At 33.4% G+C, this 15,825-nt stretch overlaps 1 protein-coding gene across 2 annotated transcripts in view; it reads left to right on the top strand.

Moving 5' to 3' along the window:
- The window catches only part of LOC145940699 (RNA-binding protein fusilli-like), a 65,904-nt gene extending 51,590 nt beyond the window's left edge, over nucleotides 1-14,314 (top strand). The window contains exons 10-12 of one of the 2 annotated variants that reach the window (XM_083046141.1): nucleotides 519-720; nucleotides 12,068-12,270; nucleotides 12,675-14,314. In XM_083046141.1, coding sequence (XP_082902267.1) covers nucleotides 519-720; nucleotides 12,068-12,270; nucleotides 12,675-12,866 — 597 coding nt within the window. In that variant the 3' untranslated portion in view covers nucleotides 12,867-14,314. Of the gene's footprint in view, nucleotides 1-518; nucleotides 6,028-12,067; nucleotides 12,271-12,674 lie in introns of those variants that run through there. The other variant, XM_083046139.1, reaches the window with a different exon arrangement.
- The last annotated feature ends 1,511 nt before the right edge of the window (nucleotides 14,315-15,825 follow it).

The raw sequence follows: 15,825 nt of genomic DNA, 5'->3' as shown, positions 1-15,825 counted from the left end.
GGAGCTTTAAGATCTTAAATATAAGATCGGATTATGAATTATATATATATATATATAAAATTATAAAAAATATATAAATTGCAACTAGTAGCTACGTAATTTAAAAAAAAACAACTATGTTTTCTTTACACCAATCGATTTCTCTCATTATTTTGCATAAAAATATTGAAAATTTGCATAAAAGTATTGAGGTAAGATTATCAGAAAAAGAATATTTTATGAGATATTTGATAGTTTATGTAAAATTATGTCAAACACTAAAATATAACATATCTCGTAAACTATTCACTTTTTGGCCATCCTATCCTTATAACTTTTTATGCAGAATATTGTGAGAAATCGATTTATGTAAAAAAATATGGTAGTTCCATTTAAGAAATTGAAGATGACCTTTATATGACCTTCAAACAACTAGCCAAGGTCAAATCATTGTCACCGTTTTATGTTCCCCTTAAAACCATACAACTTTTATTTAAAACATTTTTTAAAGTTTTCTTATAAATTGTTTTACATTACAGGGTCAACCATCTGGCGAAGCATTCATTCAGATGGACAGTGAGGCGTCGGCGTATGCGTGCGCGTCGCAGCGGCACCATCGGTACATGATCTACGGCAAGAAGCAACGGTACATCGAAGTGTTCCAGTGCAGCGGCGACGATATGAATTTGGTATTGACAGGTGCGGTAACACCACCGTCGACCAAGGCCCTACTATCACCCGGTACGTTGACCACACAAACCTCCGCGACCTTGACACATCCGTCAGCTGCGCCGACGGCGATGCCGGTACCGGTACCGACAGCGCACCCACCGCCGCCACCACCACCACCCCTATGGGATCCCATTCACGCCCTGATACAGGCCCAAGCCGCGCAGGCCGCGCAAGCGCAGGCCGTCCAGGCGCAGGCTATTAGGAATCAGGATATGTGGTTGATGGCTTTAGCGTCGAATCCGTCTTCCACTTCGACCCCCGCTTCGCCTCCTACTCCGACAGCCGCCGCCGCCGCCGCCGCTGCCGCCGCCGCCACTAGCAAGTCCCTAGCTCTGCCGAGCTCGATCTCCCAGATTCCCGCCGCCTACGCGATGACGTCACCGACCGCCGCCGCAGTAGCGGCGGCGCTTCACGCGCCAGCGGTGACCCCGGCAATGGCGGCAGCGGCACCGTTTTTGCTTTTCAACGTTCATCCCTCTCATCATCATCATCATCCTCATCATCATCATCATCATCATCCCCGTATCCCCATCTTGCGCGCGCCAACGTCGCATGGGTTATTGGCGCCTATCGCTATGGCCGCTACGCCGGCGCTGAATCCGGCCGCGATAATAAGCTTGAAACGTACGTGGGACGCCACTTTTCCCGCAAACGCGGCCGCGAACAGCGTCGCCGCGAAACGCACGACCTGGCACGCCCCGGCGGCAGCGTTTCATGCTCCGGCCCCGACGCCGGCGACGCCCCACGGCTTGCCTTACCCAGCTCAATTTTATCCCCAGATCTGATGCATACTGCATCCGCGATGCATCTCTGTATGTTCGATCTCTAGCTTACTTTTTTTTATAAATTTCTTCCATAGGATTTCACGTAAGTGAGAACGATACGAGAATATATATATCTTTTCGGTCTGATGGCTGGTGATTTGTTCTTAGTAATGGTTCTCTCTGTCAGATGTGCGAACGAGAACTTCTCATTTGCGCGAAAAGATATATATTTATATACGTTTATCGTTGCCTACCATCGCTGAAAATCGTCAATTATTACGATATAATTTTTTTAACGGATTTATATAATATATATACATATATATGTATATTTTCTTTAGAGAGCGAAATAATTATCATTATTCTCGCGATTATATCTTCGTGACATTCCGTTTCATAATATTTTGAGCTAAATATTTGGAAACGTCATTTACAACGTTTGTCTAGATAATAATAGAGAATATTAATAATTTTGGACTTTTTTTCTATTTTGGGCGTTACTTATATATACAACAGTACTTAAAATGATTCCGCGAAATATTCCAATTTATTCTTTCTTATATTTTAATGCATTTATAGGCAGCAAGCTTAATTTCAGTAAACATCAATTATATACATATATATATTATATTACATTACATATATACATATATAATGTATAAAATATAAAATAGATATAAATATAAAATATATATAATGTATATATATACATATATATATATGTATATATATACATATATATATGTATATATACATATATATGTATATATACAGAATGTTTACGAAATACTTGGACAAATTTGTAAGGCTCCTAACTCCTCGCCGACCATATTAGAATTGTGACGTCAGAGGCGAGAAAACACACCCTAAAAATTCTTAGATGCTATTTCGAAATAAAAGATATTTCGGTGAAACAGCACTTCAGATGGCTTTAGCACACTTAAAATATTTCGTAAACTATCCTTTTCCCTTTATAATCAATCAACAACTGTAAAATGTCTGTAATGAGACCCAGTCCGTCTAGCCTTTGCACATGTGCAGTCATTCCGCATGAAAAAGTCTAATCACGATCATTTTACGGTTGTTGATTAACTGTCAAGGGAAAAGAATAGTTTTCGAAATATTTTAAAAGTGTGCGAAAGCCATCTGAAAATAGTGTTTCATCGAAATACATATATTTTCATTTAAAAATGGCATCTAAGAATTTTCAGTGTGTGTTTTCTCGCCTCTGACGTCACACTCTAACATGGCCGCAGCGAGGGCCCAGGAGCCTTAAGGCGTATTCCTCATGTCAAAATAAAGAAGAAAATTTATATATAGCCATAGTTAAAAATGAGTGGTTGCGAAGTTATAGTAAAACAAAGTCTATGTTAACGTTTTTATTAAATAATCATAATAAGCACTTAACTCATAAGAAATGCCCAAAATGGCCGCCGTTTGATTGAAAACAACCAGATTTTTATCTATGGGGACATTTGAAACATTTAATGTATTCACAACCTATTAATAAGGAAAAGATATTACGCCAACACATTATTAATGCTTGTGATATTATATGAAATTGTCTGGGAACCTTTGAAATGGTTCGACAATCCTTACTCCGCCGTGCTAATGGTTGTCTTCAATCAAATGGCGTCCATTTTGGGCACTTCTTATGAGTTAAATGCTTACTTATGATTATAAATCCTAGAAGTTTGTCCAAGTATTTCGTAAACATTCTGTATATATATATGGAGCATTCCATGTCAAATGAGCCACTTTTATTATTGTAAAAAAATTGTTTTTTTTCATTTTTAACAGCTAAATTTTATCCTTAGCATCCCTACATTAAAACCTAGGAGTTACAGAATGTTATCTTTTATGGTTTAAAAATGGCACCTTATTCTATCTCGATATATCATATATGTTTAACAATATGACAGAATTAAAATCGCACAAAATAGAGCTGCCATTTTAAATTTTGAAAATCTGAGCTCGAACTGAAAACTCTTTGGGTTATATGCAATTTATATGTCCCAAACTCTTCGTCCTTTTTGTTAATGTGATTAAGCACATATTTGACATATCGAGATAGAATTAGGTGCCATTTTTGAGTCGTAAAAGATAACATTCTGTAACTTCTAGGTTTTAGTGTAGGGATGTTAAGGATAAAATTTAGCTATTAAAAATGAAAAGATCGCTTTTTTTTCAATAAAGGCTCACTTGACATGGAATGCTTCATATATATATATATATATATAGTATATATGTATATATGTATATATGTATATATATATTATAACTCACGAAGAATTCGTGTTCACACACACAAAGTGCCTAAGAGACATGTCGTAGAAAATTCACGTTTGTTTACGTGAGCGCAAAGTGCCTTATTTAAAGTAACGTAAGCATGAAAAAATATTTTGCCTAATTCTTTCACTTTTATGAGCTCCATGCGTATATGTTTTTTTATACATATATACAGAGCGTTTCAAAATCATAGTGATGCATATGCAAAAATTACTTTTCTGGATTTTAGCAAAAATTAATAGATTTTTGGAACACTTAAAATTGTTATTATAGATATTTTTTTACCATAAATATATTCTCCTATTGAATTATCATATCAGATGTTAAAGTCTGTGATTCTGTAGATTGTTGTTTAAAAGTTTTGTTAATGAAAATGTAAGATTTTATAGTAATGTATCATTCACGTTATAATTATGATATATAAAAATTGTTATTCAATAACACAATTGCGGATGCTTATAACTTTAATATCTGATATCTTTATGCACATCTGCAGTGAAAAAGTACAGAATGAGAGAGTATTTAGTGACTCAAAGAAAGCCTGTAAATCTCGATTAAAGATATAGTTTATATTATATATATGTGTGCGTGTGTGTGTGTGTGTGTGTGTGTGTGTGTGTGTGTGTGTGTACCCACACACGCACACATATATATAATATAAACTATATCTTTGATCGAGTATAATATATATATATATATATATATATATATATATATATATTCACACATATAATATAAATTATTTCTCTCTGACAATTATTAATTCACAGGTTTTTCTTGGATCAGTAAATATTCTTTATATCTCTGTGTGTGTGTGTGTGTGTGTGTGTGTGTGTGTGTCGTGCGTGCGTGCGTGTGTGTGTGCGTGTGCGCCGTGTGCATGCGTGCGTGCGTGCGTGTGTGAATGTTTGTGTGTATGTGTAATAATTAATATACATTTTACTAAAAATATCTTTATTATAATATTAAGTGTATTGATAGTAAACATTCCATACGATATTACATATTTTAAAATTCTAAAATAGTATAGTAAACTCTTTTATACACGTAGAATTTATTACGCGCATGTATGTTATACTATATACAGTCTGTGTGTGTATGTGTATGTAAATATTTCAAATGTAAATTAAATTACTCGCGAACGAACATGAAACAGTTCGCCGTTAAATCATTTATATATAATTTTTCTTTTTCTTTTTTCTTTCTATGATTTTGTGAAACATAGAAATTTCATCTTGAAGTTATTATATACATATATATGTGAATTAATTTCTAAATTTTATATTATATATATATATATATATGAATAAATATATATATATCACAATTTCTTTTCACACACAGAACTTGTTTTGCTTTATTTTCTATTTGGGCGAAAAAATGTACACGCACGTATATGTAGCGTTCATTGCACTTAATTAATACATGTCATTATCATGTGATGTGTATTAATTCGTCGTAAATTTAACGGAACACTATTTACAAAAGTTATCTACACCACTAATTCCAATCGTGTATAACGAATATTTTAGTATATTTCGAGTATGTATATTAATAATCGGATTTTGGTTTTGGAAGGCATATGCGATAATAATGGAGAACATATGAAGATAGTGGCATTAAAACACCATTCTTGTACGCTCACACGGCTTGTGATTTAATTGTGGTGTCGGCGGTATTTACTCTTTCATAGCTATGACTTACGGCCTTTAATACTTTTTTGATGATGTAGTTGGTGAGATTGTTGAGACATACAGATAGATAGAATGATGTACTATGATTCGAGCATCGATTTTATCGGAAATGCATCAGCCATGCATGGCTGATACCTATAATATACAGGGCGTTTCATTTTAATTAATATATTTAATTAATATATCGAATATTGCTGAAACTATAATATATAAAAAAATAAGATAATTCCATTTAAAAAACCTAAATAGACCTTTAAATGACCTTAATTAAAATTCAAGATTATCATCTTTTTTCCACCTCAAAATCTCCTCCCTCTTAACTTTTTTGATGAAATATTTTCTCGTTACATCTAGTTTCAAGCAATATTCGACTATATTAATTAAGATGAAACATCTTGTATGTGTATATATACAGAGTGTCCATAAAGTCCGTTCCCACCCTCTATATTTCGGAAACAGCTCAAAACTATTAAAAACCGAGAAATATATGTTCGAGGAGCTACTCTTTTAAGAAGGTTGCGGGGGTCCCAGGGAAATCCCAACTCAAAAATTTTAAATGGAACCTCCCATATTGTACTAATATCGTTTAAAAGGACATAAAAAAATAAAATTTTTAGCGTAAACCGGAGATTGATACGTTGACCCATTCAGAAATTATTTAGAGCCAAAGTTTGAAAAAGGCCAATTTCAAAAAAAGTTGTTACTACCATTTGGAAAATTAAAAAAAAACGTTTGAGATGTGAAAGTGTTCGTCTTTTTAAGGCTCCTGACTCTTCGCTGACCATGTTGGAATTGCGACGTCAGAGGCAAGAAAACTTATTAAATTCACAAAAGCAACTTGTTAAATTCACGTCCTGTTTGGATTTCTTTTTCGAACTGAAAAAACCTCAAGGTCAAATCTGAATTTTTTATAGAAAGGACTTGAGACTCTTGGGTCCTCGTCGCGGCCATGTTATATAATGACGTCAGGGCGAGAAAGCACACGCTGAAAATTCTTATGGTTAGATGTTATTTTTAAATGAAAATATATTTCATGAAACACTATTTCAGATGGCTTTAGCACACTTTTAAAATACCTCGAAAACTATTCTTTTCCCTTGACAGTCAATCAACAACCGTAAAATGATCGTGATATCAGACTTTGTTATGCGAAATAACTGCGCATGTACAAAGACGAGACAGACAGAGCTTCATATTACGGTCATTTTACAACTGTTGATTGATTATAAAAGGAAAAGGATAGTTTTTGAGGTATTTTAAGATTGTGCTAAAGCCATCTGAAGTGCTATTTCATCGAAATATCTTTCTATTTCGAAAATGGCATGGAATAATTTTTAGCATGTTTTCTCGCCTCTGACGTCACAATTCCAACATGGTCGGCGAGGAACCAGGAACCTTAAAAAGACGAATGCTTTCACACCTCGAACGTTTTTTTAGGATTTTCCAAATGGTAGTAACGATTTGAAATTTTCGATCTTTGACTCTAAATAACTCAAACGGATCAACGTATCAACCTCCAGTTTACATCAAAAATTGTCTTTTTTTATGCCCTTTCAAACGATATAGTACATATGGGAGGTTCCATTTGAAATTTTTGAGTCAAAGTTCTCCTGGGGAGGACAACATCCGCAACTTCCTTAAACCTCCTCCTTTAACCTCCTTAGCCCCTCGAAATGATCAAACACGTATTTCTCGGTTTGTTATAATTTTGAGCCGTTTCCGAAATATAGGGGGTAGGGACAGACTTTATGGACACTCTGTATATATATTCACACTACCATGTCAATAAATGAAAACTTACCTATTTACTTGGTATAAAATAATTAATGCGCTTCGAAAGAGAAAAAGATGGATAATAATCCTCTCTGTGTAGTCAATCTTGATTCTTATCGCACGGATCGCAAAGTACTGTTTTAGCAATTTCAGTTCTTTCTCTTGCCATGTTTTTTTATTAATATTACTAAAATAATGGGATATATAAATACATCAACATGAAAGCGATCTATATATCAATCTATATATCAATATAGAATTGGATCAAGTACAATTGGATAATATATATATAAGAAGCAAATATAAAATTTTTTATCATGGCAGCTGCAGAAAAGTATCTGCCATTATGTATTGAACATTCTAAATCCGATTCTTGTTTATTAATAACGTAATCTGCTCAGAATGAAATGACTATACCATTTAATACATTTATTACCTATGATTTTTCAAGGGACCAAAAAATAAATACAAAAATAATACAATATGCTATTAATTATCAGTAATCGGACAAAGGAAAAAGAAATAATAATTAGTGAAAATGCATATATTGTCTATCATTTTGATTAGCATCCCGGGATTAGTATGTAATTGGATTGTGCATCCTTAAAAATATCGGGGCCTTACTCAATTCGATTTTACATAGCATTACCTAATTGTTATCATAAACACACACACACAATATACATACATAGCGAGACAATGCGAAACGGACTGTGGTGTGCAACCGAATTATTTGTGTAGACGCAAATATCGAATACGTAGTGGATGTAACAAATCGGAAGATGAGGGATCTCGATATGCATTAATGTCATTTCCGCATCGTTCTATAAGGATGAATCTCGGAGTACTTAGTATAAGTATATAGAGCGCGTGCAAATGTTCTAAGCATAACGAAAATTAACACACAAACATAACAAATGTGTACACATACACAAACAAACAAGACAGATTTAATAACAAATTCTTGGTCAATTTCAAGTAGATTTTTCCTTAATGGAAATATTAATGGAAAATTATTATTTATTGCAAATTTCCAACATTTTCCATCGTTTATATCTGCGAGTAAACCTTAAATTAAAATTTTATTAAAATAAATTTCACTTGAACTTAATTAAGGAATGTAAGTTTATTATTTATTTACTTGGCTCCTCCAAAGTTTTAATTTGCGAAAAGCTTTTTTTTCATTTGCTAATATAACTCGAAATCTTAATGTCTTGATATTTTCGCTAAGGAAAAATCGATTTCAAATGAGTAAAAGAATGTATCATTAATTTTGAAATACCTTATATATAGACATATATTTTTTATATTATATATACATATATATATATATATATGTATATATATATATATATATATATATATATATATATATATATAAGATGTCTCATATATACAGAATGATTCTGAAAAGTTGTGACAAATTTAAAGGAGTAGTAGATCTCGTTAAATTAAATAACTCTTATTAAGTAACCCTTGTTCGACAATAATGCTCCTTTACTAGGCATCAGCTTTTAGCCTTGTTGAATGCTATTTGATTTTTGTTAAGTTAGATTAGGGTTAGGTTAGGTAGAATAAAAAATCATGTTTTTTAATTTTTTTTATATTATACAATAAATGTTCAATATGGCGGCTCTTAACAAGTATCGCATAGATTGACATTTTATGGCCAGTTTTATCAATGTCGTGTTAACTTTAACCTCCGGTTAAACTATATCTTTATTGGCTCTTTTCAGATGCGTTCTTAAAAAGAGACAAAGATATAGTTTAACCAGAGCTTAAAGTTAACCGACGTTGATGAAACTGACCCTAGACATCTCGCTGGACATAAGTTAGATTAGGTTAACAAAAGTTAAGTCCAATTTAATGAGATTTTTCATTCTTTTAAGTTTATCGCAACTTACCGAAATCACTCTCTATATATGTACATATATAAATTAATTATTTTAACTACAATATGTCTTCCTTGCCATTTTTTTTCTTAAAAGTATAACACACTCAACACACGCACATAGTATATACATATTTACCTATGCATACGCATCTATATACACACACATATGACATACCTCGGTATAATCTTTCTTTTTTTATTCCTGTATACACTATGTATATCGATGATTTTATATCAAACAGAACGATCATGTTTAATAAATGTGCCTTGTGGAGATATATATCTTTTTGCTTGCCGGGCTGGTGGACTCTTACCCTGAGATTATATTACCTTGTCCAAGATGGTTGCACTTTTTGCATATTCTGTTTGTTTTCCCACAAAACGCGCGCATTTTTTTTTCTTTTTTTTTTTTTTTTTTTTTTTGCACTTTGGCATCGAATATTGGGAACGCATAGTATATTTTGAATAATTAGAGTTTGGGAAGTTTTTTCATGGCAATCTCTAATCGAGATTATTGAATATTTTTCACATTTACAGTTCTTCTTGGTACAGAAAAGAATCCGGCGAAGATTGCAACTATCATGTTTTACTATGTTCTATATATTTTTTTCTATTGGGCTCACAGGTATCTTGGTATCTACAGATCATACACAAAAAAATTGGAAATTTTTATAACTTTTTCTCTCCCCTCTCTCTTTCTCTCCCCTCTCTTTCTCTCCCCTCTCTTTCTCTTCCTCCTCCCTTTCTTTTTCTTCCAGCTCTTTTCTTTTGTCCCCTCTTTCCTCTTCCCTCTCTCCTCTTTCTTTGTATCGTTTTCTTTACTTTTTTTGTTGAATCTTTCTTTCTATAAAAATAGTTTCTCTCTCTCTCTCTCTCTCTCTCTCTCTCTCTCTCTCTCTTTCTCTAACATTTTGTACGTGAAGCTTTCTTCTTTTTGTCTCTAATTGGAAGATCAAGGATTTTCAAAATGTCTCTCTCCTCTCATTTGTTCACGATCGCTCTTTCTGAGATGCTAAATTAAATAATTTATTAAAATGTCTACGAGCCATTGCTTTTTGCCATGCTGATCGATTCCAACGATTTATTTACTCAAACACTAATAGTAATCTATAAAATTTCATCTCTATTCTTCACATCGTGTATTATGCGTTTTTCTCTCTATATTCCTGCAAATTGCCTGATGCGGTATGAATTCCACGTTTGTATTTTGTATCTTTGTAATTCCACGATACTTTCATAAAGTAATTTTATTAAGATATAATCTCCTTTTTTTTCATAATTTACTATTTAATTTTCTTGTTTTTTAAATATATAAATAAATGTTTAAATATATAAATATTTGATAAAAGCACGAAAAAAATTTTTTGCTATATTCTACCAGTTAAAAGATAACAAACTATATACATGAGCCGTATTTCTTGTTAAAATGTCGCACATAAAAGAGCTTGGCAAAAGAGAGAAAGAGAGAGAGAAAGACAAATGTGGAGGAGAGAGAAAGAGAGAGAGAGAGAGAGAGAGAGAGAGAGAGAGAGAGAGAGAGAGAGAGAGAGAGAGAGAGAGAGAGAGAGAGAGAGAGAGAGAGATGAGGGAGAAAAGAAGAGAAAATGAGAATCTGCGTGTATCTGATTATTTGGCAGTGGGGCGAAATCACAAGTTGGTGCTGCATTACATATATCCATACATACATACATACATACCTATATACACACACACACATATACACACACACACATCGTGTTATAATGGTGCAGTGTCAATTTCTGTTATGGTAGCGGGATCTACAAATACTAACTTCTGTGCTTCCAGGTAGGCCAAGTCCAAGTCATTATTCCTTTGTATATAACTGCGTTTTTGTACGTTTTGAGCAAAATAAGCAAAGAGAGATTATGTTTTTTCAAAACTTTGAATATGTATCGTGTACGATACATTTAATAGTGAATTATTTTTACATTTTAAAATACCGTTTTGTACTATTTTGTTCCTATCACCTAAGTAACCTAAAGCTAATTATAACTTTCTCCGAAATATTTGTTTGAACCGTACAAGACCAGTCTTAATTAAAAGTGAAATCGTGCAGCGTACGAAGTTAGGAAATCTCTAGTGGTTATTATTTTTTACTAAAAAAAACCTATTCACTAATTATACTTTTATAGTACGGGCACGTTGTTGTGTTAGTCGATACTGGCGCATTACTAGTACTAAATAATAAAAACGCTTTGTGTGCTTCTAGAAAACCTCTGCGGATCTGCACGATGTCACTCGTCGTAATTGTGGAGTGGTTACATAATATATAGTGTGGGCATTTTCTTCTTTACGTTTGTACATACATAACGGACAATCATGGGTACTAAGAGAAAAATCTTTTTTCTTTTTTTTTTAACAATATGTTAAGATTGATAGTTTGATGATTCACAAGATGGTTATGGATGCTTTTCAGCAATGTAGCAACTGTATAACAATGTACGACCCAGTACTTTCTAACTACAACACAATCGTACACAGCTAAAATGTGTACGACTATGTCGTCGTTTTGTTTCCTTTCATGGATATAAATCTTTTTTACATTTGATATCATTTTTCCTTTTTATGGAGTGGTTTCTATTTTGCGGTAGGAAGTAAACTTTTAAAAAATGTTTTTAAATTTAAAATTGAAAAAGCTATGTAAAATGATTGCCCTGCACTCTGGCGGTAAAGTAAAGAAACTAAACTGTGTTTCAGCTACAAATTGACACTATGTTATACAATATGTAACTATGTTCCGTTGATGGAAAGCATCCTGAAAGTCCGCAAATCGCGATTAGAGAAAAGTATCCGCGAGAATCGCAGTAAATTGATGAATAAACTTGTTTTTATCTTTATTCGAACGTTGAATCTAATTAAACTGGCTAATCAGACCATCCCGGAATCAAATTGAATACTTATATACTTTCTTTCTTCTATAGGAGGCACGATGTTGCCACCGCCACCTGTAGCGATATTTCCACCTGCGACCGCGATGCTGCCCCGCGCTCCGCCGCAATTCGCGACACCGTATCCGCCACCTATCTTCTACTGGCCTTATCCTTCACCACCAGTTAGTCCAACCAATTATTACACTCCCGCAAATGTCGGCGGAATCGCACCGATTCCTCAACAGGCGGCTTTGGTAATTAAAATTTTATATTTTCTTTATATAATATGAAAATAAAACTTCAAAAAAACAGTCAGCTCCAATGACCTTGACAACATATGTCAATTGGGGCAGGCTCTAGTTTTCTAAAGTTTTGCCATGAAGGTAGAGAATAGTAATTTTGATAACATATTTCAAGCTATAAAAAATTTTTTAATTTTTTGGAAGATTTTTTAGAACAAGTCATTGAAGTTTCGTTTTTCTAAAGTTTTACCTTCGGAGCCAGCCTCAATGATAGTGACCTTGACAACATATGTCAAGGACATTAGAGCTGACTCCGTTTTTTTTTTTTTTTTTTTTTTTTTTTTTTTTTTTTTTTTTTTTTTTTTAAGTTTTGCCTAATAAATTCTTTAATTATTTTTACGTGTGATCACTTTCAGTTGGCATCAGCCGAATGTCTACAATTAGCATCCGGGGCGACGACGCTGCCGACAACTACATCTACATCGACAGGGCTTGATACGACATGTCTCGAAACGTATTTACCGCGGGTGGAACTGGAGAAACGAATGGCTGTGTTGCCTCCACCGCAGACCGAGTGCAATCCTTTCATCGAAGTTTTTATGGTTTGATTTTCTCGCCAACCAATGTTCTTGCCAACGGCACATTCTCATCCTGATTCCTCATTTAGGTGCGCATTCCCGTGTCAGCAATGTGTCAGCGAGAAATCGAACCAATAGTTGCAACATTTTACTCGACTCGTTTTAAAAAGAGATCATTTTATTTCGTCAAAATATTTTACACGAATCCTCTCAGAATTATTATTTACTGTCAGCATCGTCGACGAAGGCTCACAATTTTTAATGTCGTACACCTTGCTGACCTAGATTAGTATACACATATATACGTCGTCTACGTGCTGCAAAAGTGCAAAAAAAATAGATGCAATTTCGTTCTTCGCGTTTTTCCGAAGGAAAAAACTTCCCTTGTAAATCTTCGACGCACTGTTCGTTAGAATGGCGCATTTCTTTTCTAGTCTAGAGATGGATAGGAGCCGTTGTAGCGCGTTGCAACACAGCGGCGTCGTTCTTTTCTCGTCGTTTGTTCCGATTTCTCCGGGGATGAGACGAACCGTATATTGCATTTCCTTCCATTCGATTATCCTTTTTTTAATTTTGTTTGTATTACGTTGCTCTTATCTTTCTCGTTGTGATGACAGTAGTCCATGATTATATTCCGACCCTTCGTCATAATTAATGCATCGAGTTTAAGGAGCTCGTGGGATGAAATATTCGAGTAATCAATATTCAAATGTTTCACGTAAAAAAATTATATATATATATATATATATATATATACACAAATTATACATAAATTATACACTTAAATAGATTGTAAATAATAATTATATTTGACGATCTTGCCGCATAAGCGATCGCATTTGCAATATTTTAAAGACGTATAATAACAGTGCAATAATGCACTTGCAAAAGACGTAACGTCAATATAAATGCGTTTGATTTATATAAACAAAACGATATTTTTAGAACTCGATTTTCATAAATTCCATACATATACGGATAATTAGTTTCTTCCTTTCGAATATTGTGCGCTACTTATTTATACTGCATCCAGCGAGAAGTCGTGAAGGTTTCGAACGAAAACTCATCCGTTTCGCACAGGTCTCTATCCATAAAACGGGCTCTGAGCGTATAGTAGCGCGCCATGCTCTCCCCACTCTGCCCGCCTATGCGCAGACGGCTTCACGACTTCTCGCTGGATACAGGCTACAGTATACATACAAAGTGGGCATTTTAATATCCTACTTTAAATATCTTTTTTCCTACGTCTTTTATAAAAAAAAGTTTCGCACAAAAATTGTTTGATTTTAAAGGGACAGCGATATCAATTCCCTTACAGAAGGCACTACTTTCGAGAAATTCACTAATTATCAATTTCTTTTTAAAAAAAACCGGTTTTTTTTCAAACAAAAGTTGTAATTTACACAATTTTGTACACTAATATTCCATAATATTATAAAATATATTTTACAATATAGGATACATATTTATATTTTATATATTTATAAAAATATATATTTTTATATTATATATTTTTATATTATAAAATATATAATTATAATAATATTTTATATTTATATTTATATTTTATATTTATTACAAAATTGTATAATTTATGAAAAAATCAAGAAAATCCTTAACTAATATATATATATATATATATATATATATATATATGTATATCAAATTAAATGGTTCAAAGTGAACTCTATTGTGAGTGCATAGTGATTGCTTACAAAAGTTATCTGTGTTAATGAACGGAGAGATATGCATAATTTTTTTATAATAATGTGGATAATTCAATATAATAAAGTTGTTTGACCGTTTAAAACAAATACAACAATGTATGATTTAATATAAATATTTTACATATTATAAGAGTTTTATTGGCTTGAAATATCGCGGGCGACGTCTATCTTTTCACTTTCGGCCCTGTGATGTGGCGAACTTCTCACTCCTACGTTAGAAATTGACATATGTCATGTTGTCAATAGAGTTCACTTTGAACCATTTAATTTGATATATATTTGTTATGGTCTAACTCTTTTAGTTAAAAAGATAAAAGGGGGTAGCCACTTTTGGTGGGACACCCTGTATATGTATATATATATATATGTATGTATATAGTTGGATTTATCAACATCTACAACTTTTATTTCTCAAAAGTGACACCATCTGTACAAACAAATTGATATTTCTGATTTTAGTCTCCCTTAGGCTGTGTTCCGATTCTCCACCTGACGGGTTATAGTGGGATGAATGGGTGATGAGCGGAATCTAACAAAAAGTGTACAAATGTGTTTTTAAATTGTCTTTATATGTCATCATCACCCAAATCACCCGGCTCCATGAGCCGGGTGACTTTTTCACTCTCCCGGGTGGATAAAGTGATAATTTGAACGTTTCAGTTGAGAGTACGGCAGGAGTATTTAAGGAAAATCGGAACGCTCTCTAGGTGTTCAGGTGCACCCGGGTGAGAAATCGGAGCACAGCCTTAAAGTCAAACAACTTTAGTAGGACATTAAATGGCCCACTCTATGTATAATTTAATTTCAAGAATTTTAAGAGATGAGAAAATTTGAAATGTGTGTGCATGTGCATACTTTATCTATCGTTTATTTTATCATTTTAGCATGCGAATTCAAATTGTGTTATACATTATTTTTTCTTCTCAAGAACATCCGGTCTTTCAGTACGCATACCAACGACTGCGCGTTTTCTCATGCTAAAATAGCAAATATTACAAAAGTCTTCCGTTAGTTTGTCATTTTTCTCGAGCAAATCGCGCGATTTAATAATATATTTAATAATCCGCGTTCATTATCGAGATTGAGATATTATGTATATTATTAATACATATTATTAATGAACGATCATAGCATATCAGCATACGTGACTTCTGCAATATACATATATATGTGTGTCTCTCTCTCTCTCTCTCTCTCTCTCTCTCTCTCTCTCTCTCTCTCTCTCTCTCTCTCTCTCTCTCTCTCTCTCTCTCTCTCTCTCT

Source organism: Prenolepis imparis, unplaced genomic scaffold, assembly GCF_030444845.1.
Source record: "Prenolepis imparis isolate NDT839.2.m4 unplaced genomic scaffold, iyPreImpa1.0 SCAF_9, whole genome shotgun sequence".
Taxonomy (NCBI): domain Eukaryota; kingdom Metazoa; phylum Arthropoda; class Insecta; order Hymenoptera; family Formicidae; genus Prenolepis; species Prenolepis imparis.
The sequence above is the reverse complement of the archived record's forward strand: the minus strand, read 5'-3'. Positions and strand labels throughout refer to the sequence as shown.